This window comes from Accipiter gentilis, chromosome 2, assembly GCF_929443795.1.
Source record: "Accipiter gentilis chromosome 2, bAccGen1.1, whole genome shotgun sequence".
NCBI lineage: Eukaryota > Metazoa > Chordata > Aves > Accipitriformes > Accipitridae > Astur > Astur gentilis.
The window spans coordinates 12483704-12509632 of record NC_064881.1 but is presented as its reverse complement, the minus strand read 5'-3'; the positions used below and the strand labels follow the sequence as shown (position 1 = coordinate 12509632).

The 25929-nt window shown below is 41.3% G+C and overlaps 1 protein-coding gene across 2 annotated transcripts in view; it reads right to left on the bottom strand.

The window, feature by feature from the left end:
- TGS1 (trimethylguanosine synthase 1) overlaps positions 1-25929 on the bottom strand; it is a 31137-nt gene that overhangs the window by 2854 nt on the left and 2354 nt on the right. Inside the window, exons 3-13 of one of the 2 annotated variants that reach the window (XM_049825653.1) lie at positions 24945-25117; positions 22106-22955; positions 20603-20720; positions 19551-19637; positions 18438-18609; positions 15518-15869; positions 14459-14632; positions 13363-13506; positions 11811-12027; positions 10640-10718; positions 3940-4622 (exon numbers count right to left, since the gene is read on the bottom strand). In XM_049825653.1, coding sequence (XP_049681610.1) covers positions 4485-4622; positions 10640-10718; positions 11811-12027; positions 13363-13506; positions 14459-14632; positions 15518-15869; positions 18438-18609; positions 19551-19637; positions 20603-20720; positions 22106-22955; positions 24945-25117 — 2504 coding nt within the window. In that variant the 3' untranslated portion in view covers positions 3940-4484. Of the gene's footprint in view, positions 1-3939; positions 4623-10639; positions 10719-11810; positions 12028-13362; positions 13507-14458; positions 14633-15517; positions 15870-18437; positions 18610-19550; positions 19638-20602; positions 20721-22105; positions 22956-24944; positions 25118-25929 lie in introns of those variants that run through there. The other variant, XM_049825663.1, reaches the window with a different exon arrangement.

Genomic DNA, 25929 nt, shown 5'->3' with positions numbered 1-25929 from the left:
TGAAAAACAAAGAACAAAAAGCAAATCAATCAATGCACAGGAAAAGAGGCAAGACCCCAATGCTTTTATTCACGTGAAATATCACGTAAACCACATCTTTGGCTCCGTTAACACCGGTGACAATATTCCGTGTCACCTAATGCCTCTGCTCCTCTTTCAGTGTCTCCTTTTACTCACAGAAGTGGTTTGTGGCTTTCTTGTGACTGAAAAATTCCCCTCGCCCCAAGCCATGAAAATAAGAGGACTTCAGAACTCGAGATAAATAGTCATCGTTTCCCATTCTGTGCTGAGGCGAGAAATGCTAGACTCTGGTTTGCAGGGTACTTGGCATTTGAGACACCCAGTTGTGGCAAAACACAAGCTGTAAACTGCGTTTTGAAGGTGTCAAAATCCCAAGTTTTGGGGGAAGACTAAAACCCAATCCTGGGATTAGGAAGCATAAAGGTTGCACTGATTGGGGGGTAGGCGGAGCGGGGAACAACCAGAACAAAACCAAGCCCAAAGCCTCAAACAGGCAGAGGAGATCACAAAAATTAGTTATTTTGTTGTTGTTATTGCAACCAAAAAAAATGCCATTGTGTGCACTGGAGTTTCAGGCAGCGTTGGGGGTAAGGCTGCGGGCAGCTGAGTAACTGCAGGCAGGGAGAGCCCGTCAGGCAGCGCTGGCCCCGGCTCTCCTGTTTACGATCACTGGAGTGAGAATTTCACCGTTCACGCTCTGTTGACTGAGGCTGGCGCACACCTTTAATGCTTTAATGATTACAGACAGACACCATTTTGCAGCGGACTCTGCATTTTGGACTGCAGCACGCAATACTCTCTCCTCTCCTGTTCCTACTCATGATGCTAGTATGACCCCTTTGATGGACAACAGCCATACAGGCTAATGATTTCTCACCAGGACAGACTGCGCAGGCAGAAGGAAGAGAACACCACCAAAACTGAGCGTTGACTGCTTCCCCTGCCCCCCATCATGGGCCCTGAGGACCTGTGCTGCGGCGGGGGTCCCTGCTCCACAGCCAGTTCTGCCCTGTTGCTGCCGTTTTCCCTGCCTGCTGCAGGAAAACTATTTCTATAGTTCCGCATGCAGGGAAACTTTCCAGGCAGACATAAAGTAATCAAGGTCTACAAGCCTGCAGCAGATTTTAACTGATCTTTAAACCAAGAAGTCCGTGGTGTTAGCAGCTGAAACTTAAAGTTCAGGTTGCATTATTAACACTTCTAGGCTCCTTTGAGACTTGACCCTGTAGCACAGGTTTAAATATAAACATGCTGAACTTCCTCTTTTTTACTGTAAGTAAAAAAACCAGCCCACTAACAAGAGGAAATAACAGATTAATCTAAATTACACTTTGAAACTTTATTGATTTGCCCAGAAAATTACCAAACTTATTCTGGTGGTGTTGTTCCCCCCCCCCCCCCTTTTCATTTTTTTTGTTTCTGCAGACAAAAACAAAAGCACAAGCGGTTTCTTCATCCTTCAATTTAATGGTAATAGGAAAAAAATCTCCATGTTCTTGTCAGAGGAACCTGCCACAAGTAAAAAAGCAGAAGCTGGTTGACTTATAAATAGCACAAGAATCTGAAATTGGCAAGTGATCAGGAATGTTAATTTCACAACTTATCTTTTCTTACTTGAAATCCTAAAAGCAGTTAACATTGTGAGGCGATCCACATTTTTTTTCTAGGAAGACGTTAAGTTTGTACTTCTAATTTATTACGAACAAAAGCTGGAATGTCCCTTTGAAAAAGCAGTAGAGGCTTTGCACTTTATAGCTAATGTCGTTTAAGTATTCTAAAATATTAATTAGATTACTCAATACAAGAATATTGAAATTATTGTCTCGAGGTTATGTACTCCCACGTTCAAGGCACAATTTGTGTCACTAGCCTATCTAAGTATGACTAATGCATTGATAATAAACACAAGTGTTTACTAAATCTTTCTCTTAGAAGACCAAGTAAAGCAAAATGCTTCATTGGCAACACAGGCAAATGCTGCTCCTCTGTTGAGGGGTGGTGTCCACCCGAAAAGTCAGATACGCTGTGTGTCTCTAAGTGTTAAATGCAGGGTAACTAAGACTAATTTCAAATGACTGCTGAAAGTATTTGATAAACCCAAAGGTGACAAAAATCCAAATAAGCACATGGGCGTAAGCTCAACAGGGACAGATCCGGCACCGCATGCTCCTCAATCCACCCTGATATTCAGGGGAGAGAAACACAAATCCTCTGTGACGATGCTTATTTGTGAATTGCTGGAGGTTGCAAATTTAATTACGTAGGAGTTGCCAAGTTTTCTTCGGAAGGGCTCAGTCAACCCTGACAGCGTAACGAGGGAAAGCTGCCACACACCAAGCTTCAGAAAGGTGCAAGCTTGGCAGAGGAATGCCCTCTAAAAATAACAGCAGACTGAGGAATCATGCTTTGAGAAAAACAAAGGTGCTCACCTATTTTTAGAAATACCAACATGCATCTCCTGTTTTTGCAGTGAACTACAACGGTGAGTACAGAAAGGCTTCTTAATTTCTTTTAAAAATTGGACTAGACCAAAATTTATTTTGCATTTTCCTGTGCAAATACAACGATTCCCTGCTGGCAACTCTCCTCATCCTGGTTTGTTCTTTAGCCCAAACCCACGTACTCGGGGAGGGGGGGGGGGGGGGGGAGATATTGCCTCCTTTGCTGCGCTGAGTAATTCTGCACATGCCACACGCCTCCCTGGGCAGAGGCAAGGGATGCAGCTTCAGTTAACGCCTCCCTGCATTCCTCTCACCTGGATGCTTCATCCTTCCATTCAGCGACTGCTGATGGAAATAGGCTACAGCTACAGACACAGCCACAGAGCATTAAAAAAGTACCCAGCAGGTTTGGTCTCAAGTTTAAAATAGGAAACGTAAGAAAAGAAATATGAAAAGGGAAACAAACATAGAAGTTTACATCAAGGGCACAAGCTGCTTAAGGTGCAAACTTGCTTTATACTGTTCAGGTGTACTTTTGAACTCCAAGGTTTTCCTGCTGGCCTTGCAGGGTTATTTTTAATAAGACTGAAATTCCTTTAGTAAAGTAACTTCCTATCTGTTCCAGCCACCAACTACAGTCACTGGGGATAAAAAGCTCTATCGTCATTTTTTCCCTCCTCCAAGAAACTTTTCTAGGGTATGAGAAACATAAGCTTTTTGGCTTAATAGGCAGTCACACAAGGACACTGTGATTAATTTAATTTTATAGAACACTAGTAAAAAGAGGACACCCCCAACCACCCTAAAGACTAGGGAGAAAAAAAAATTCCAACCCACTAGAAAAAAAAGGCAATGGTATTCTTTACACTGAACATAATAAAACAAAATGCTGTCACGCAGCATTTTTCAAAATGTACATGTCTACAGGTGAATTATGCCACTGCCACGGTGGTGCTGCCACTGACAGACTAGAGGTTTTTTTTGTTTGTTTGTTTTAAACTTGAGGTGGGCAAACTACAATTCAGTATTCAAATGCTACAAGGTTTAGGAAGACTGAAGTCCAGAAGTGCCACTCTGGCTTGGTGTATGCTGGGTGTATCTTCTGACTTTACCTTTTATCAAGGACAGAGAACAGATATGAGTTTAAAGTGCGCTGCTTAAAAGTTGCCATTACTAACATGATAGTCACAGCTGAAGTGTACACAATTATGTTCACTTAGAATGATCAGCCTGTAAAACACATCAACCCATAGTCCCTTACCTGCCAACTCCCCTAAAACCCAAGCATCTTAAAAATACAATCAAATTAATCTTGATTTGAGTTCATCTCCTGGCCTCTCACTCCCTGCTTTGCTCATTGTTATATTCACTCCTAAATAAACATGATGTTGCTTGGCAGGTCCCATTTGGCTAGGTCTCCAGTCTAAAATCACAGCTAAATGAAGGGGACCAGCCGTAGTTTTACTAGTCAGCCTCCCATCAAATTTCTTAATTCACAGAGGTTACCATATATTCTTTTATTAAACTGATCTCTCTGGTATTATTTTCTGCTCTCTGAATGCCAGCAGATAGAATAAAAATAAATAAATGAGTTTTACCCATCTTTAGACTCCCTTCATTGACCAGTCATTTGTAACAACTGGACTTTCAAAACCAGAAATACAGCAAACACCTTCCCATCCAGGCACTAGACTTGGAGACAGAACAAGGCTTCGGTGTCTAACTCTAGATTCTCTCAAAGTGGACGACGAGGTGGGAACAAAGGCAAGAAAAAAAGAAAAGTACCTGCATGATGCATATTCTTTCTATGACTATCAGGGTCAAGAGCACTTTGCTTAATTCTGGGCTCAGGGAATCACTCTACACACTAGACAAGGAACAAAAGGTAATTTGTATCTTCCGGCAGCATTTGGAATATAAGCCAGGTCTGAGACACCAACATTTAGGACAGCAAAAGCTCCAACAACAGTGAAGTTTCTCTAAATTAGGCATAGCTATCACAAACAACAAAACCCCAAACACTCACCTCCAAACCCCCCAAAATCCCAAACCCAGGAATCTACCCAATTCATAAAGTTTTACACCAGTCATCCAATCTTCAAATAGTAAAGATGCACACAAAGTTTTCAATGCAGAAACAGGAAGAGGTCTGAAAAGTGACTGGGTAGAAAAAAACCAACCAACCAAACCAAAATTATCAACAGTGCATAAAGACTAACATAAAACTTTCCCTGCCTCTCAGCCTGCTTCAGTTTTTAAAAACATAATATCTTGAGTGAATAAAAGCAGCCCTTAAGATCTTCCTAGTGGGGACTGTGTTATAAACGTAGACAACACCAAGCAGGCTGCCGGTAGGTCAGCTCACGACGGATAGAACTACAACTAGCTGGTAACAAATAAATCACTAGCTAGATCAAGTGGAGAGAGGCTGCCAATTTGCATTGCAATCCCAGTTTATATAGTTCCAGTCAACCAGTAGGAATCACAGGGGAGAATACCATAAATAAAATAGATAGAAGAGCATATGCCTGTGAACACCTTGCTAGTCCACAGCATTTATCACTTCCCACTGGCTCTCCCACACATCTGTGAAAGGTCCTACCATGTCCACCACCCAGCTGCTTTCATGCAGCACATCATCCCAATGCTGCTGCTGTTGCATCCTCAAGTAGTACACCCGCTGTCCTGTGCTCCTCCAGTGGACCCATGCTCCTCAAAAGCTGGATCAGCTCCCCCTCTCAGCCAGGTTCAAAGAATACAGACATATTTGAAAACTTTCATCCATCAGTGATGCGTTCATGGAGAACGTAGGCTGCAGGGCTACAGTCTTGACTAATGTTTGAAAAAAGAGTCTTGCCTGAAAGTCAAAAGACAGAACTCGATGTTCCGTTGCACAGGCTTAAGTTAAAACCCTTGAGGTGCTCTCTGAAGTTTTAAGGACATGGAAAAACTCCTTCTGCAGACACTGAGCAGGAAGTAATCTGCAGCCATCTAAAAAAACCCCATCAAACTGACAATATTTTGCCTATCATGCCTTTCTGCTCATAATTTTAAACATGAGTATCTTGTTTGGTCTGTCAAATTTACAGAATTATGGTTGACATGGACAGTAATCAACAATTAACAGTTCTCTTAACCATAAAGTTTATCAGGAATTTACTCTAATACTTTATGAAGTGTAAAATTTCATATATGGTTTGATGAAGAAATACTACTCAAAAATGGTTAAAAGAAAGAATATTATTATTTGATATATATTACTCAAAAAGCAGCATTGGTCCTCCCCCTCTGTTACAGTGAATAAAACTACACTATTATTTATAAGGGCCAAAATTAGGTGGCTGAAAAAGGGGACATTCTGCAGCAGTTTAACAGCAATGCTAACAGGAGGAAAAGGCATTATTTTCAATAAATAAAATAGGTCCTGTTTTTGAAACTGGAACTATATTAACATTGGATTGTGAAGTAAACTCAAATTTTGAGGAGGAGCTGCTTTTTCAGTCATTTCACTTCTGAAAAAGTTCTTGACACTTTTGATTTTTTATTTTTTTTAATTAGATCTCTTCTCATACCACCAAGAAGCCTGCTAGTGCAAAAACTGTAGATCAAGTTAATAAGGTCCGTGATATGACTTCACAACATGGTGGCTATAACTCTGAGCAGAGCCACAGTGCCATATCCCTCCTTGGGATCTACGTTTAAGCTTCAACTCACCTGCACAGACAGAAAGGCTTCTGGACACTGGCAAATCTTTCTCAAACTGTGTTGTTTTTTCTTTTGTCACAGGCTGGATCTTGGATAGACCAAACTTTTCTAACTCAGAAAGATAGCTCTCAAGTTGAATAATAATCAGGCATTTTACTCTCAGCATCATCTTCAATTAGCAAACTCACTTGTGTTCTCTCTCAAGAGTAGACCAACATTATTCTAATAGATTTGCTCGCTCTGCTAGAAGGGTCATAAAGATTGAAATGTTATCTGAAAATTAGCCTCAATTATCCTGCTGTTTTGACATACTAACATGCGACCCAAAATTAAAACTTACACTACTGTATGCTCAGGATGCTAAATATGCAACATTTCCAGCAGCTAAAAATCAGTAAGACTTAAAGATAATCCCATGGCGAATAGACGTATGTATAAGATTGTCTTTTTGCTAGAAGAAAAATCTGTTTCTGAATTAAATCACCATTTGTAAATCTGTACAATATGACTGTCTTCAAAGAACAGTGAAGAAGTTTAAGATAATCACTAAGGCACAATACAGGATCTGAGCAGTTAACCACCCATGGTCAGGATAAGTAATAACTCCCGATTTCTCAGTACTCCATCTCTCAAACTTGGCTAGGCCGGTAAAGATGCTGATGTGGTCGTTTGTCTCGCAACATACCTGGTCACCAACATTTTAGGCTCATCAGTTTATCGGGGGGAGCCATCGTGCAGCCTGACTCCATTCTGACCACAGTGAGAGAACAATACCTCAACAGCAGCACTCATACAGCTTACAAGAGTCAAGGGCATCTCTATGTTAGTACGTGAACACTTGGGAGGGTATGTTTTGGTATTTTATGTTGCTGAGTACACCTTCTACAATGAGGTGAAAAGAAGCTGTCCTACCATTAGGAAGAAGACCCTACAGCAACAAATCCCAGGTTCCTTCTCCTTTGCTGCAGATATTAAGATACAGAAGTATTATCTGGTACAGAAAACAGTCTGTGCAAGAGATTGGGCTATTTGGGATGAGTCCTGGTTCCTGGGGTGAGTACCCACTCCCCACTCTGCACAATGAGGCAGAGCACAGCTTGCTAAATGCTTCATAAACAACATTTAATCGTTCTGTCTCAACAAGCTTGCTTCTCAAGTCACTTGTGGAGGTCTCCGTTACATTTTGCTGGAGTATTAAGACCTAAATGTAGGATCTCCTGCAGATATCACCTTTCTTCTTGATCTGGTAGAAATGAACGAGCCAAGAAGGGGAAGGATGCTGGGGAAGGTTGAGCATTCCTTGACTGCAGGTTCCCTGCTGCTGGTAGAGTCAATCAACAGCAGAACAAGGGGAAGAAATTTAGTTTCATCCAAATTTTGCCAAGGCATGCATATTCACTTTCTCCCCCCCGCCTCTTTTTTTTTTTAAAATAATATCAGCTTAAATTAGTACCATTAATTCTTCTCACGGAAGGAAAGAACAGTTTTCAACTACCCAAGTATTTATCATGTGCTTTCACTTGAATTTTGCTGGGCTATAATTTTGATTTAAATATGCAAACCTATTTGAAACAGTGATTTCTCTTTCCTACTTTGCGGGAATTCTAAGTAGGTCAAACTTTTTGTTTTGCTTTTCAAAAACACCACTGGCAGCCAAATACAAATTTAGCCCCCCAGAACTGAAGTGGTATTAATATGCCTCTGACTGGTAGTTTCTACAACTCCCCCTGTTTTTTTTTTTTTTCTTTTTTAAAGGGATCTGAGAAAAAATGTAAAGAGAGAGTCAGATGTAAAGATGCTGCAAAGAGATGGGTATCAACAAGGGTGTCACACGTGCTACATAACAGGGACTACTAATAAAACAGTGTATTTTTTATGTATGTGCACACACATAGACATAATAATTCCTGATTATTCCTTCACTAGAAAGAATATTTTGAAAGATTGATTAGACCTAAAAATGGACCTGTATACATTACAAATTTTCTAACAAGTACATGCTTGGAAACAAGAAGATTTGACGCAATTAGGGGAAATGTTTCACATTTCTTGTAAAAGCACCAACCATATTCCACTGGTTCGCTGCTCCCTCTCGAGGCAGAAGTATAGAAGTTCGTTTCTCCTTTTCCATCTAAACTCAGCGTATAAGGGAATTCAAAGACTCCCATCTCTCTCTACAAGACAAACTCTACACAGAAAAGGCTGTGCCTGCAGATGAAATAAGCACTGTTTTTGCAATAAAATCATGTGGAACAAGGCTGGATGTCTTGTCTACCAGTAAGGCAATGAACACCAAGTCCTCCAACACAACTAAGTCAAGGTCAGCTACCACCTGCTTTCACACCAGCAGCAGGATCCCTATTCTATGTTAGATAGCTAACTGTAAAAATAAGCACATATTTTTCACTAAATTTGCACTGCATTAACTAAAGGTTAAACAGTATTTTTATTGTAAGGTTGCTTCTAACTGCTTAGAAGAATAAACTGGGCATTTATTTCCATTTCTGCTTGAGATCCACTGTCAAACAAGCAAACTTGCACTGATACACTGGCTAAACACCTTCATGGAAGTTTGCAATGGCAATTAAGTCAGCTTCTAAACTAACTTTAATTGACAAAGCACACCTCACTTGTAGGTTCAAGCCAGTCAATGAGAGATGAGGCAGAGTACTTAACAACTGCCACCTTGCATGTTAAGCATGTTAGACCATTCTTCTATTCTAGGAGCCAAGTAATCTCTGAAAGCCTTACATACGTCTATGAGCATACAGAGTTAATTTTTGAGGACACAGAAGAGGCAAATCTTACATGCCTGAGCAATGTTATCACAAATCAAACTTAGAGTTTTAAGTTTCCATTCAGATCTAAGGCATCAGATAATCTGTTCAGCAAATATTGCCTTATCCAAGTTAACTAGTTTTCAGGTATTAATCTCCTGCAAAAAATGTTTGAGATTTACTTCATCAAGCCCCTAGAGTTTATGGACTACATTCACAAGCCAAGCTACATCACTACACCTTAGCAATGGTGTCCACAAGCCCTTGCCAAGGCAGTTGTTGCAGCATAAGCCGCCCTATCTGATCCATGAGAAAAGTAAGATGGATGAGAACTGTGGGGAAAACCATGAGCAAACTGAGAAGACTGTCTACACTAACCATTAAGGAACTTCAACGATAAATCTTCTTTTTTTCTGCAGATTCACAGCCCTGGAAGTGTAGTGGCAATAAATTCAGAAACTTCATTCTTAAATACAGCCAGACATGATGGCAGCCAAACCCATAACCAGGCTCAGATGGACCAGAGTATCCACTAAGGTCACGTTCGGGATGGTCATGTTTGACATAGCTCTGTCCACACAGGATTAAGACTACCTTTCTCTAAACAGTGGGCTAGATTCATGTTCTATTTCCCTGCTCGCAGATCACCTATCTTTAGGATTATTTTTTTTTCTTATACTGACACAATCTCTAGAGAAAGGCATGAAGAGCTTAATTTTCTTCCCAAGGGTAGCCTGTAGCCTGGACGACTGAACTGAACCCAGGCCTCCAGCCACGTGCTTTTAACAACTAAGCTGTGAGCACAAAGCAATGTTTTTGAGCAACAGCAGTTACTCCTCAGCCATTTGTGTAAAGGCAAACCTGTAGTTGTACATCAAGGAATGCTGAGAGCAAGAATGTTGAGAGCACATCAACAACATTCAGAGCCAATAGGACCAAGATGTGGAGGTGGAAAGACACCTAACCCAACCACAAGAGATGCCGAGCTCTTCTGTAGAAATAGGTAAAGGACTGTGGACAGTACTCTTAGATGGTCTCCTGGGAATGCAAGTGAAATGTATATGCCTTTGCCTATTTATGAAACCAGTAAAAAGTGCTCATGAGCAGAGTAGAGACCTGGCAAGGTCATTCTTCATCATGGGAATAAAACATTTGATAAAATGTAGTGGTTAGAAGTTGAAATTAGAGAAACTCTGCCTAAAATTAAGGTCCCTGTTCAAAGATTCATAAGCCACTTTGACATTTCACCAGCCTGAAATGCAAAACGCAGCTGAATCATCACCTGCCATGCAAATGGTGCTGTGCATAGCGCGGGTTCATAGTGTGCTAATACTCAGGCCATGTGAATTTCAGCCTGTTTCTCAAGACAGCTGTTTGCCACCAACAATTCTGCAAGCCACCATGTGGCTTGAGACCTTGCCTGCTCTAAGTCAGACACAGGTTTTGGAAAAGCAGGAAATAATCCTGGGAAGTTCTGCAGCACGTGCAGGTGAGAAGACCATCTCACTGCTCCCTTCTTTGTGAAAAGCTACAAGACATAATTAACATAGAAAATACACAGAGGAAACTAAACCAGACACTCAGGGGAATTGTTACAGTCATCTAATTACTTAAAAAAAAAAATTCTAACAAAACCCTCTAATACAAAAAATCCCACACCCGTGAAACAAATTATGTGTTTATCCAGTAACACACCTGGTCAATGTCAGCATTCCGAGGTAGAAAATACACAATATTGTTGGTGATCTTCCTGGAGAGCCTGAAAATTTCAAATGTAGAAGCCAGTAAAGGAAAAAACAAGAATAGGGAAGGAGAAGTTGCTTCATATTCATTTATTTTGAAAGTATGTCCCAAATTCAGTTACTATACAGTTAAATTATAGTTAGTCTTCTGGATGTGTGAGTTAGATACTCTTCTGAAATGCAGAAATTAGTATTGTCTAAATGCAGAAACTCTATTTCACCGTTACTGCCCTAAAAAGTAGAAACCAACCCCCCCGAAACCCTCACTTTTTAGGAAAATTTAACTGAACTACAGAGAAGTATTTGAGAAATTTGAATGTAGTTTATAGCTAGTACATTGGTTTGATATTTGTTTTCCAATCCATTTCATGGAATCTCTCTCACACGTGCATACAAATATTTCCTTACTCTTACAAACATGGCTACATTTTAGCCAAAAAGGAAACAACTGAGATTATTCTGGGGGAAAAAAAACCACCACACTTCATATTTGATGAAACTATTATGCTAATACCTTCCCAGATGAATGAGTGCTCAATACCACTGTTAAGTTAGTACGGAATTTTATACATTAATTGAAAGGGTTAATATTTTGCTTGCACTCTTCTGTAATTTCCCAAGTCATAGGCAGGTGCTATGACTGAGAACAATCTAAGAAAGATACACCTTTTATAAATCAATTAAAAAGTGGAATTAGTGACAAAGTCATAGCTCTCAATTAATTATTACCTATATACACCACATGGCTATTTGATTACTTCAGGATATTTTAATAAAATAGTATAAAAGAGTTAAAACTGCTGAATTAATGCTTTAAGTTAAGAAGCTACTACAATTCTCTAAAGGAGTTTTTACTTTGAAGAATAACTCTTCATGACTTTTTTTTTTAAATAAAAAATTACAATAAAACCATTTAATTTTAGGTGGTCAAAGTCATACAGCTGAGGTTGGGGGAGAAGGACTACACAAATGCGGCACATCTGGGACTTCAGCTGCTGGTCACATCATCCCCAGTCAGCCAACAGGGCACACAAAGCCCATGTCAAGAGAGGGCAGAGAAGAAAGAGAGAAAACCACTCATAAGCGACTAAAAATCACAACAATGCTTAACTTTGAAAGGATATCCGTCTGGGCAAATCATAGTTTGGATATCGAAGATTTCAGCAGTGGCATAGTCGGGCCCCCCCCAGGGCGGGCTGAGGAACACAACATCTGCTTGCAGGTCGGCAGCCAGCACCATGAAGTCTCCGCACACAAATTCTATCTGATCTGCCACGCCGTACACCTCAGCGTTGTTGCGTGCAAGGTTGAGCTTCTCAGGATCGATATCAATAGCAATCACTGCAAACGAAAGAGTGCAAATGCACAGGTTAGCGTGAACCGCGAATGCCACCTGACCATCAAAAGGACATTTCAGAAGGACGGTGTTCTTCCGCGCCCACCAGATACAAGTCACACCTATACTGTTGTGCGGTGAGTTACTACTTCAGTTTTGTAGGTCACGGTAGACATGAAGCTACAGTTCCTCAGAGGGGAAGGACCTGCCCTTGCGTGGCTGGAGCAGAGGTTCCACCAAGAGCAGAACTGCTGCATTTACAAACCAGCAAGGGAAGCCGCACAGCCAAGACTGGGGAGGCTCAGCCGCTGTTGTTGCAAAGCTGAGAAGCTTTAGCTTTTGGCAGTCATGCATCTACTACCATGACAATCCTCCATCTCAGCTGAAGTAGTGGGCAGATAAGGCTGTCTGCCTAAGAGTGGAAGTCCTCCTCGCTTCAATCTTGACAGGAGTCTGACAGCTTAAATGGTGTCAGTTAGAAACCTACTACTCTCCTTTGTTAAAGACAAACATTTATCTGTGGCTGATCACATTGTACTGAAAATTAAGTTTAAAAAAACCACCAAACACAGCACAAGAGAGATGAAACTAGGGCAGTACATAATCATAGAAATAAAAATTTAGCTAGGAAATACAAAGAGCTAAGTGAAATTTAGAAAGTATTTCTAGAATAGACCATAGACTACCAAATTTAATGCAGTAGAAACTACCCTTTGTCTTGCTCAGAAATTACTCAGAAGTGTTAGATGAGCTGGTGTTTTACCAGAGTGTTTGATGAGTAGAAGAATATCAAGTAGTCAATGTTTTTACAGAAAGCACTCGCAATGTTTCACTGCAATTTCATTAGCTGGCAACAGGAACTTAGACTAATATTAAGTTACCATCACTTTTCTGTATTTGGTTCTGCTGCACCTGCAGGTGATCCCATTCACGTGTTTTAAGTACTATTCACAGGTATCCTGCTTTTGAGTACACAGACTTGGTGTAACAATTGGGAAAAGCAGCAGCAGCTTTGCGGCATCTCTGCAGGTTGGCACTGCAAGCAGAACTCAACCTTTGCCAGCAATCTTCAGAGCATCCAATAGACTAGTTACTATGCCACGTACAAATAACTTTGACTAGTACAACACAAATCCAACTCTGACTTAAAATAGAAAAGCAGTTTTATAGGTCATTTTTAAGAACAGAAAGCTCATATTGTGTGTCTGAAGCAAAAAAGCTTCTGTTGCTTCCAAAGCACTGAAAATAAAAACTAGTGAACAAAGTGCATACCCAACTTTTTAGGGAAAAAGACTGAAATATCATAACAGAATAGTGCACTATATACAACACCTGCTTACCTCTTTTTGAGGTCAACGCAAACTGAATAGCGTTTCCTCCAACCCCACAGAACGCATCCACTATGATATTGCAGTTGAATGACTGACTAACGCGGATAGCAATATGCTCAGCTATTTTCTCAGGCGTAACAGAAAACCAACCCTCTGCAAAGGAAAGAGAAGAAGTGCATTTTTGCCTCTTATTTCAAGGTCACCTAAATTAAAAACAAACAACCAATCTCCCCGCCCCCAACTGAAGGTTTAGCGTTAATCCCAGCAATTTTGGCTTAGAGCATTCGACCAGGAAATATAGGCTTTGAAGATGATAAGCTCTGGTCAGTCCAGCAATTTGCTAAGCAAACAGAATTCTCACTGAAGCAAACAGATAGCCTGAATCTCGGTAAATGTCGAACTCAGTGCAGAGGATTCTGGCTTATCAAGGACATATCCACTGAGACAGCTATGAAAAAACTTTATACATCACAATTATGCTCTGTAACAAATAAAATCAGAAATATATTCTCTCTTGTCCGACATGTTATTTTCTTTACAGCAATGCCCGGTCTGCCAAATAATCTACATGTTTATGTGGGAGAGCATTAGAAATGAAAGGCTTAAAAAACCAACAAACCCAGGATACAAACAACCCAGTAATCCTGATTCCTCCTTTACCTATAAATTTATGATTTGGAAGCGGTTTCCATGTAAACATGGAAAAAAATTAACTTTGAAGTGATTGCTGAAAGTCAGAACAAAACAGGATAAAACTAGATCCATCATCATATTTGGAAGTTTCACAAAATTATTTTATAAAATACAGAAATAGAAAAATGCCATCAAGTTTCTGAAAAAGTCCTGACCAAGCATAATTTGGGTACAGTATGATCTTTGGCAAACATCAGGACTAATGCAAACAGGGGTGGTGCCATGCTAGAGGCTCTACTGAAGTCCAAGACTTCTGTTCGCCTGCCTGCTGGGGGATGGAATTTATCCAGAGGTGCAAACGCACACTCAGTAATGCTCCTCTTATAAGAAAATCAGTAATGAACTATGAGAAAGGCTACAGGTTTGGATACATCTTATACCACCAAATCAGCGCACTTTGTACTAAACATACCTCTGTCTAGTTTAATTCCCTCGTCAAATCGAGAGAACAGCCGGTAGCGTTGTGCCCAGTACTTGGCCAGCTCCGGATCAGCAGCAATCTCGGCAGGTATAGCTCCCAGCGCAATTTTATTCCTTTTCCTCCTTTTTTTCACCTTCTTCTTTGCGGTAATTTTTTCATCTACAGCTGGAAGACACTGCAAAAGTTAACAATCACTGTTCTCATAGGCTAGGAATGTAATTGGTAGGTAGGTGAGAGTTAAGATGTAAGAGGCTTATGTTTAACAACACTGCTAACCGTCCTTTTTTACTGTTTGCCAGAGTATGCAGATTAGTGGTTTAAGCTAAAAAAGAGCATCCTGTATATCAAGGGAATAGTGTTACCTGACAGGTATCAGTCACAGTCTTAAAAATTGTAACACTCCACCCATTACTTAAGGGCCTTAAGCTAGCCATCATTTCAACAGGTAACAATAAAATACATAGTCAGCAAACAAGTGGATCGGAGACTAATTTAATGCCCTTATATAAATAAGGCATAAAAATCAATCTAGACAAGAATTTTACAGTAGAAATCTAACATAATTGAATTACTGTAGGAAGGATTAAACTATATGTAGAACCCTGAATAATCGTGTTTTCCTTTGTTTACAGTGTTAAATAGAAAAGTTTTTAATATAGATTTTTATTTTTTTTCCCCCCTAGAAAATAATTTTAACTACACATGCTCCCCAAAGCTCAGCAATGTGCATGTGAGAACCCAAAACCCAATGGTCTGTGCATCTACCTCAAGTTAATCACCCTTAACCTTACCAGGGAAAAAGGGTGTGAATTGGAGACCTGTCAGATCACATCTAGGATCAACAATGACTGCTTATATAAAAAGAAATACTGCTAATATTAAAGACAAGACCTGGGATTCTGGCACTCCAGGAATAAGCTACTTCCACTAGCACAGCTCTCAGTCGGCCTCATTACCCCTTGGACCTCTTTGAATAAATGAATACCACACAATGCTGTAATTTGGGAAGGCACTGCCGATTCATCCCCAGTTTGCGGGAAACTGATGTACCTTGGCTGACGTCCTCTGCCTCTGCCCGGAGATAATCAGGAATATCCAGAGAGATCAGCTGCCGCCCGCAGCCATGCTCCTGCCTCCCCGCGCCCTGGCCATCGGAGCCGCTCGCTGCCACGTCCTGTGCTCCCTCCTCATCGTCACTCCCTCCAGGTTCTGCGAAGGCCGCGCTGGAAGACAGTGGCTTTTTGTTTTCGGTGTTCAGCATCACAGTCTGCACGGCAGCAACGCTCTCCTGATCCTCTGAGTCACTGCTCGCGGGCAATGCCTCCGCTTTACCCTGAAGGGAGGCTGGCTGGGATGTGCCTTCCTCCCCAGGTGTATTAACACGCTTTAGGAACTCTTCCACCTGCAAATTGTCCAATATCACAGACAATTAGATGGTGCTGTTAACCAGCTACCAAGAGCACAGTTTAAAAGCCTTACAGCTCAAAAGCACCTGCCATGCACACACTCTCTGACACATGTATTCTGAAACAAGTAAAGTATCCAGAGTCAAAACATTCAGGAAGTCCTTAACTGTGCTCCTGTACTGGCTTTGTGCGGCAAGGTTTTGGTAGCTGGGGTGGGGAGGGTTGTTACAGGGGTGGCTTCTGTAAGAAGCTGCTAAAAGCTTCCCCCATGTCCGACAGAGCCAATACCAGCCGGCTCTACGATGGATCTGCTGCTGGCCCAGGTTGAACCCATCAGCGACAACAGTGGTGCCTCTGGGAGAGCAGATTTAAGAAGTGAAAAAAAGTTGCTGCAGCACAGAAACAGCAGCCAGAGAGAGGAGTGAGAACATGCGAGAGCAACAACCCTGCAGACCCCCAGGTCAGTGAAGAAGGAGGGGGAGGAGATGCTCCAGGCGCCAGAGCAGAGATTCCCCTGCAGCCCGTGGTGAAGACCCTGGTGAGGCAGGCTGTCCCCCTGCAGCCCAGGGAGGTCCATGGTGGAGCAGATATCCACCTGCAGCCCGTGGAGGACCCCATGCCGGAGCAGGGGGATGCCCAAAGGAGGCTGTGACCCTGTGGGAAGCCCACGCTGGAGCAGGCTCCTGGCAGGACCCATGAAGAGAGGAGCCCACGCTGCAGCAGGTTTTCTGGCAGGACTTGTGACCCCGTGGGGGACCCACACTGGAGCAGTTCACGAAGAACTGCAGCCCATGGGAAGGACCGATGTTGGAGAAGTTCATGGAAGACTGTCTCCTGCGGGAGGGACCCCATGCTAGAGCAGGGGAAGAGTGTGAGGAGTCCTGCCCCTGGGGAGGATGAAGCGGCAGAAAATAACGTGTGATGAACTGACCGTAAACCCCATTCCCCGTCCCCCTGTGCCACTGCGGGGGGTAGGTACAGAATCTGGAAGTGAAGTTGTGCCCAGGAAGAAGGGAGGGGTGGAGGGAAGATGTTCTGAGATTTGGTTTTATTTCTCATTACCCTACTCTGGTTGACTGGCAATAAATTGAGTTAATTTTCCCCAAGTTGAGTCTGTTTCGCCCATGAGGGTAATTGGTGAGTGGTCTCTCCTGTCCTTATCTTGACCCACGAGCCTTTTGTTATATTTTCCCTCCCCTGTCCAGCTGAGGTGGGGGGAGTGATAGAACGGCTTTGGTGGGCACCTGGTGTTCAGCCAGGGTCAACCCACCACAGCTCCCTTTTTACAACATTTGGAAACAAGTTGTCTTTGGGAACTAGATACCAGCTGGTTGCAAAAGCAAAACTCCATAAAATTGACTGATAAATACAGTAAATCATTCTCAAGTAATATCTGAAATATAAATAGTCAGCCTTGCCACAGCACAGGTGACCAAAACTACTACTTTTTAATTAACTATCTTTTCTCCGATCTGCATTCAGAGAAGCTGTACTCTGCCTTTCAGGTTAGCACTAAACAGGTAAAATTACCTTCATACATTAGTTGTGTCATCTCCAAGATGCACCAAATGGTGCACGTGCTAAAGGGTTCTGCTGCATCGTAGAGAGCTCAACATTACATCCTAACCAATGTGCAGACGCTAGTCCAAACTCTTCAAAGGCATATGCAGATGCTCACTTTTATGTTACGGTTGCTCTGAGTGGCACTAGGCCTGGAGCAGTTCCTTACCAGAAAGTCTGAGGAAATTTATAACTTTTTTTTCCTTCACATAATTAAAGTTGCCCTCAAACTATACTGGCCTCAGGTGCAAGATAGCAATGGTCAAGCCTTTGATCTAAAATTATAGCAATGGGACTGGAGTTCAATAAAGTATGTGCTGTCACCAGAGAACAGTGTTTTGCACTTGGGTGTTAGGGAATGCCAAGCATCCCAGAAGGTGGCAAACTAACATTGAAAATCTGAGGTAACAGATTTTAAATCAGAGACTCAACTAAGAAAAATCTACAATGAACAAGTTTTTCTACTCATTACTAATTTCTGAGTTAAAAGAAAAATTAGCATAAAGTTATAGGTGAAAATAAAAACAGGTGGAGGTGTAAGCAAAAATGTTGATACAAGTTACTAAGAACACGTAGTTACATGAAATGCACTAACCAACACAAACATTTTTCTTTCACTGCTGAAATGCCAGCACTAACAAATGCTTTCACATGCATTTCAAAATCAGAGATTTTTTTAGTAACTACAGAAACCTACACACACCTCTAAAGAATGATGCACCCAGATGTTAGGAACGACTTTCACATAACTTCACCATCAAGCTCGCATTCCTTTTGACAGATTGCCAGGAGTCCAACAATGCCTTTCCATATCCACCCTAATCTCACTACTCCTCAACTAAGCGAGGGAAAAAAAAAAAAAAAAAAGCAGTGGACTGACACTTCAAAAATGCCACCTACTCTGGGCAGTAAGTTGGTTTTTTGGTGTTTTTTTCATAATTTAACATCAGCTAAGGGAGCACATAAATCTATGAATTACAGCAACACTAACAACATTAACCTACCTTCTTCAAAGTTTTATTTTTCTTGCAAGAAGTTTCAGATTCCTCTGTAAAGAAGATGTGTGTGTTTTTGCTCTTCCTTGGTTTACGCATATCCAAGAATTTGGACTTGAGTTTTGCTTTTTTCTCCAAGTACTGCACACTTCGGTGGGTGAAATCTGGAATTCCACCATATCTGAAATTAAAAAAAAAAAAAAAAAAAGGACAAAAGGGCAAATAAGGACTTAGTTGGTTCATTTCCAATCTGGAAGCTTTAACATGTATGTTGATGTCTACAGGAAATGATTCAGACTAAATTATTTCTTTATGAGACATTTGTTCCACTCTTAAAATATGTGTCACTAGATGTAGCCACAAAACAAAGTACCTTCATGAAAACTTTTAAATATTTTTATTTGAAACTGTTTACCTGAATTGGTTTTAGATTTTCTTTTTTAATTTTTTTTCCTAATAGGTCTATAACTTTAAGTGGAAACAATTTCCCAGACCAGCCTGAAGAACAGGAATTGAAAAACTATCTTGATTAGCAGAATAAAATATCTTTTTGGTGGCTGTAAAGAACATCCAAACAGCTACTTGCAGAAGCGCTAGACCTAAGCTACAGTCCACCTGTGCCCTGCGAGGTTAATTCTACAGCACTGACCACCATATCTTTAAGTCATACCACCAAAAATGAAATTTCACTGGTCAACACCCTGGCAACACTTTATTAGTATAGCAACATTTTACTAGTATAAGGCAACCTCATTCCAATACGAAACAGCTATAAACAATGATCTAAGCTCACAGGACTCCAAAGGAGGACCATTCATTGTCAGAGCCTTTAAGCTCTAATTTAAGTAGCTGACCAGACATTTAACATTTACACAAGTGCAAGTACCTTATGAGTCACACTTCTGTTTCAAAGCACTTTTATTGTTCTTTAATTAGTCTCTGTAACTTTGCATCTCTCTCTCTCTCGCCAGAGGATGACAGTTTTATTAAGAGCAGAGACTAACTTTGGGAATCATCTTCAAAAGTTTAACAAAATGGGAATGGAGATGAATGGTCTATTTGAATAGTAACAAGAGAGCTGACTTGCAATAAAGATACCCCAAGTTCCTCATAAGCAATTACTTTTGTCCTGTGCCACGCTTGAAACCCAAAACAGAGCAGGTTTCCTCAGGATCTTCCACTGGGTTCTCATCCACATCCAGTTCATGGCTAGGAAAAAACACAGATGACAGTGTTACTTACTGTAAAAAAACACTCTTATTTTACAGATAATACCATTAAGAAACTCATGTATTTAAAACTTTTAAATCTGGGCTTTGTAAATTCTTCCACACACTGCTGAAACCAAGCAAGGCGGAAAACACCAGCCTATTCATATGCATGAACACAAACCTTTTTTTTTTTTTTTTTTAACCCAATTCAAGGGATGAATGAAAGGGTTACAATATTCCAACTATTCCAAACGATCCCTTAAAATATTTAATATCAAGCTCTACACGGAACTGATGAAGACAATGTTTGTTCACCCTATTTCCAAGTTACCTTCATCATCCATTATGTTACCTATATTATTATCTATTATTAATGCTATGGCAACAACAAAATATTAGAACAAAACCAAAGCTACATGATTAGCAGATAATAATATTTCCGTTCATCCCTTCACCTTTGAGTTTGCAAATTTATTAGAGAGGAAGAGCCATCTCACCATCTTTGAGACTATAAATTTTTAGAGAAGAAAGAAGAAGAATTTAACTAGGCAGAGATTAGCTATTTTATGATTGCCACAGCACTGAGCACTTTACTGGCAGCAAACAATTCAGTTAAACAATACAAATTATTTACTATCATTCTTGTATCATCTACACTAATTGGACCTAGATAAGCAAGTCATCCTATCCAATTTAACAAACTTGTATACTTCAGTGGCGCAAGAATAGTACCATCACCTTGCACAGTCATCGAGGCCATACATTGTTTTCATAAAGCAACGGAAGAGAAGAAATATCCACCGCTTGTTGCCAGGTAAAGTGATAAGCAGTGATAGAAGAATATGTGGCTTTGTATTGAAGTTTTAACTCACAATCTCAATCAAACAAATAGTTACTATAAATCAGGAGGCTTCTGGACCTGGGCTTCTTGAGAAAAAAGCTAGTCTAAATTTCATGACTCGCCTTCTCTTGACTTTGGTGTGTCTGTATTCAGGAGGCTCTTCATCCTCATCTTCATCTCGGTTATGAAGCAGCAACTGTTCTTTTTCATTTAAATTCGAGCTACATGACCCCTGTGAACCTAAAAAAGATAGATGAGATCATATCTTCCTTCTGCATAAATTAATTCCTTATCTTCTTGTCCCCAAAGTACATCTGCAGCTACAGTTAGGTTGTTGTACATACCCGAATCTGACCAATAAGGCACAAGTGTCACACGCACATATCTTTACCCATCGAGCTTCCAGTATTAGAGTTCACAATCTTAAGCAGGACCAACTTCAAATTATCTCAGCTCTCCAACAAATATAAAATGCCTACAAAGTGCGAATTCAAACCAGTTTCTTCCTTGTGCGTAAATTTTGTTTCTATTCCATTAGCTACGCAGATATTCACTCACATACACTTAATAACAGAGGATTCCAACCCTCCTCTCATTTCTTCTTGGAAAGGAGATTTTCCTTTCACCTCTACTGTAGGATCAAGATGGAACCACTCCTGTTTCTTCCTTCCTTAGAAAGTCACGAGCAGCGGACTCAGAGGCCTCCCACCAAACTGAAGTCCCAAGCTGCTGACACTTAACTCACTTGTTTCATCCCTCCTCTTCGGCAGGAGAAACCATACAACAGTCCGGAAGGATGTTACACGCTGCTTACAGCAAATGCTGCGTGGAAGAACTGGCAGGCAAACAAGATGGCTCTCTCCTTTCTCTGCACGCTGAACTGGGTGGCAAAAATGTCTCCAGCCCAGCCTTGCACCTCCGCGCAGGTCTCCCAGTACCGTAAGGCACAGCCACTGGCTTTCACTATACTACTACATTACCTGGCACTTCCACTTGTTAGTGCTAGCTGTGAACGTATGAATTTGGGGTTGTAAAGATGACTGCAGCTCACTGCCTAATTGATAACTTAATGCTGGAAAGGACCTCTGGAAGACATCTGGTCCACAGTAACACAGTACAATAAAACAGGTGTTTATTTTCAAATATGGCATTTTTAGACAGAAGGCAAAAAAACCCCAACCCCAGAACTGCAGAACTATTTTTTTTTCCTCAAAGAGCTGTTCTTAAAATTCATGGGAACATCAACCTGAGTTTTCATTCACTTTAGACTATCAGTGAGAAAAGACTCATCAGCTGAATGACAGACCTGCAATACCAATACTAAGATAAATAAATAAACATGCACTAACAGTGCTCTCTCACCCCTTTCTGTAGTACACTTGAAGATTTATGAAGCACATGTTCTGTTAAAATCAATTCTGGCTGAAGAACACATTCAATATACAGGTTAGAGAGGAGAGAGATCATCCAGAGAAGCAGAGGGAAGAAAAAGAAATCAAGTATGCAGTCATTCCACTAAATATTTGATTGACTTTTTTAAAATGGCATAATACATGCCCTTGTTTCTTATATATAACCACCTAGAGAAATTCTGACAGAATTAATTTTAGCTGATTTGGTATTACCTGACTGGTTAATACTTTTAGTTTCACAAGATGCACTCCTTTTCCTGGTTCCTCCATCACAGGGCTCCTTCTGGCTTTCCCTGTCAGATGAATTACGCTCTTGAAGACCTTGGTGGGCCACTGTTAGAGCTGCACTGCTCTGCTCCACTTCTTCCGAATTCAGATTTAAATTACAAATCCCAGAGATTATTTCACTGTGGGGCTCAACACTTGAAGGGAGCGTTTCCACACTTCTGGTGTTAGAGGGAGACAGCTCCAAGCTCAGCACTTCATTGCGTTCAGCCCCTGGGCTAACCAAGTCCATATTTCCCGAAAGACCCGTCTCCTGGGTAACCCCATTAGCTTCCACGTTGTCACCATGTGAGCTCTCAGTAGTCCATCCTTGACTTGTCCAGTACTGAAACTGTTCCCAGTAATACCAGTACAGTTCGCTATAATGCTGCTCCCACTCTTCCCTGGTGTCCGCATTATTCCAAGGCTCAGAGGCTGTGGTGGCCTCAGACGATAAGAGCCCTTGATGCTTCTCCAGCCAACTCTGCCAAAGAAGGCCCTCTCCGTACTCGCCCCAGTACTTCTCCCATTTTTCTTCAAGTTTGCTGGGTAAAGCCTCATTTGTAAGACTACCTGAACTTTCACAGTTCCCTTCACTTAAAACCTGAGGTTTGCTGCTCTTCTCGTGTTGCTCTGTAGCTAGGGCCAGCTCACCAGAAACGGACTGCATACGACCACCACAAGCTCGATCCTGGCATTTCTGCCCCATTTTATCCTCATGTTTTTGCTCTAACTCCTTTTTCTTCTTTTTCTTTTTCATAATCTTCATGTTACTTCTCTTCTTATAATTTTCTGTTGCCTAAAATATAATAGAAAAACATACATATGTGCAGCCTTTTATTGTTCTCTCTCCAAGCACATCTCTGTTTCTGTTGTAACCCTTTCTCTCACTGCAACACTGCTGTTAGCTTTCTCCCCACAAAAGGTTGTAGGGTTTATCGGAAGATAGGGCCCTACCGCATAACCTTGGCTGACATTTCTGAGGAAGTTGTGAGGAAGAGCTGTGAGAAAGTCTATAGAAAGACACACACAAAAAAGGCAGAATTACAGACAGAAGTGGGGCTGCCGAGAGGTCAGCATTAGCTCAAGGAGTCAGAAGGAAAGACATCAACATGAAACACTATAAAATCCTAAAGAGAGGCTGGTCAGGAATTGAGAGGCCACTCGGTTGAGCCCAACAGTGAAACAGTATCTCAGTAACATCAAGGACCTGTTTTAGGGGGCCATGGAGGCTGACCCTTACTGTTGCCTGGTATCTGCCTGGCCAGCAAGCACTGTTCAGGTGTCTTACTAGGGTAGTGAACGTGTAATGCTCAACCTAACAGAATGTTCAATCCTTGCTATCTTTGGGTGCTTTAAACAAAAAAGCATTGCTTTATACTCATAAGATCTCTAAATCCTGCAGCTGAATCTCTGTATGTCTGAAGACACTGACCCAAAAGAGGGGTGTAATGTTCTTCCCATCGCATACTGATCTCCAAGCTGGCTAATAGAAACACAAGGAAAGAGCCTCCTCTCCGAACAGGTGGACCTTTCATTTGTGCAATACAACCATTTCACTTGTCTACAACAAACTCAACTCTAGTAGAACAGAAGACAGAAACCTGAAACTGAAAGGAAACACCAAGATAACTTGTTGGTTTCATCAAATACAACTCCACTTGTTTCAGTGCTTACAGGTATAAACAACATAAAAACATCCAAGAAAAGCAAGTTTGTCTATCAGATAAATCTGCTAATTTTTTTCGTAAACTGCCAAATTAAGTTTGGCGGGTAAAAAGGCAGCGGTGATGAGGGACTACAACTCACATGGGCAAAGACTGCAAATGTACAGATATTGCTCTAAATGCCCCAGCAGCTGCAATCTCTAGGGTTTTTGCATTCACAAATGCGTATGGTGGACCATAAAGAAGTTAGGTTCAGAGAACTGCCATCAATCTTTCATCCACATCCCTCAGAAGGCCATGTTAATACACACAGTGCAAAGCACAATGCTTAGTAGTAATCTAGTAGAACCACACAATATTTTCTCATTCAACTTATCTGCAGTATTACTACATAGCAACAAAAACTGCATGTATCCAACTTTGAAGTTGGATGCCTGTAAGGTCTATTTACATGCCATCAATTAAAATCATGTACAAGTTTCTCCTACTTATTTACAAATTAATCAGGTCAGAACCATGGAGTGCTCTGCACAAAAGTACTCTCTCACTGCCAAGGAGGCCTGTATTGCATAAAGTGGACGATGTGGATATCCTACTGTCTTTTTCTCATCTGTGAACACCTTTAGTCTTCCCCTAAAGCCCAAGTGCTCCCTATGGGAAGCAGAGCACCCAAGCCTCACTCCTGCCCTTTGGAACAGCCTGGCTTCATGGGCTGCAAGGGGCATCTGAGAAACTAGCTTTTTACATTAGTATCTAAAGCGAAATAGTTAAAGCAGACTCCGTGAACACACATGCTCAGATTGGACTGTACTAGTTGTCCTGATGCAGAGCATCAACATTACCAGGGCTATTTTAAACTAGCACTCTCTAGTAGCAAGAGGAACATAGATATGGAAGCATAAAGCACAGCCTGACCCTGTTTAGTAAAATTGGCAGGTGGATCTTACAAACTGCGCGCACCATGGTGCTGTATGTTGTTACAAGTATGCGAGGCAGCCAGCTTAAAGCCAGCTCAGATACGCTTCCACAGACTGCAATCTCAAAAATAACTGAGGAGCAGACATGCCCCTAGGTCTGGAAACACAAAGCAAACAGAACAAGTAAAGCAAATAGGGATTTACCACAAAGTCCCTGTGGGCTGACTGCCCACCAAACTGAAGAGGCAATCCCATACTCTTCATAAGCTCAGCCTCCGAGTCTAGTTCAACTTCTTCCAGGTCGAGAGCATGATTAGTATCCACCTTTAATGTCACATTGGGACAACGGTTTTCCTCCTCAGACGCTTGTTCCTCCCCTGTTAACAAATTATATTAAGTGAATATAGTCTGGTTGTGATACCTCAAGACAACAGCACTGCCTACAAAAATTAGCAGAACTGCCTCTTAAGCTTCCTTTCCCATTGAAAATTTTCATTGTAAGCATCTTATTTTCCACACAACTATCAGCAGGAAGTGAAATCTAACTTTGACAGCCAAAACACTGCACTGCATCTGGCTGGGATGGAGTTAACTTTCCTCACATCAGCCCGTATGGTGCTGTTTTCGGATCTGTGGCTAAAACTGTGTGGATAACACACTGATGTTTTGGCTATGGCTGAGCAGTGCTTGCACAGCATCATAACTTTCTCTTTTCCCCTCTCTGCCTTCCCCAGTGAACATGCTGGAGTGGGCACGAGATGGGGAGGGGACACAGCTGGGACTGCTGACCCAAACTGGCTGAAGGGATAGTCGATACTGTATAACGTGATGCTCAGCGATAAAAACCAGGGTAGCAAGCGTGGGTGCTTGGGGTTGACCCACCACAAACGTTCACCTCAATAACTTGCAGAGCAAACTGCAATAGTGCCCAGCAAACAACAGCAAAATTAGTATTAGGAAAAGAAAATTCTTTACAGGAGCTCGTTTGGCATGTATCAGAGCAAGCTTAAAATACAAGGAACTGCTGGTTTTGTTACAAATCTTTCCAAAACACACTAACAAAGATAATACAATTTTACAAAAATGTAACGTGTGAACTACCGAACATAATTATCTCAGAAATAACTGATCAACTATCGAAACACTGCTTCCACATCTATCAAGTTTTTAAGCAACTTCATATGTATAA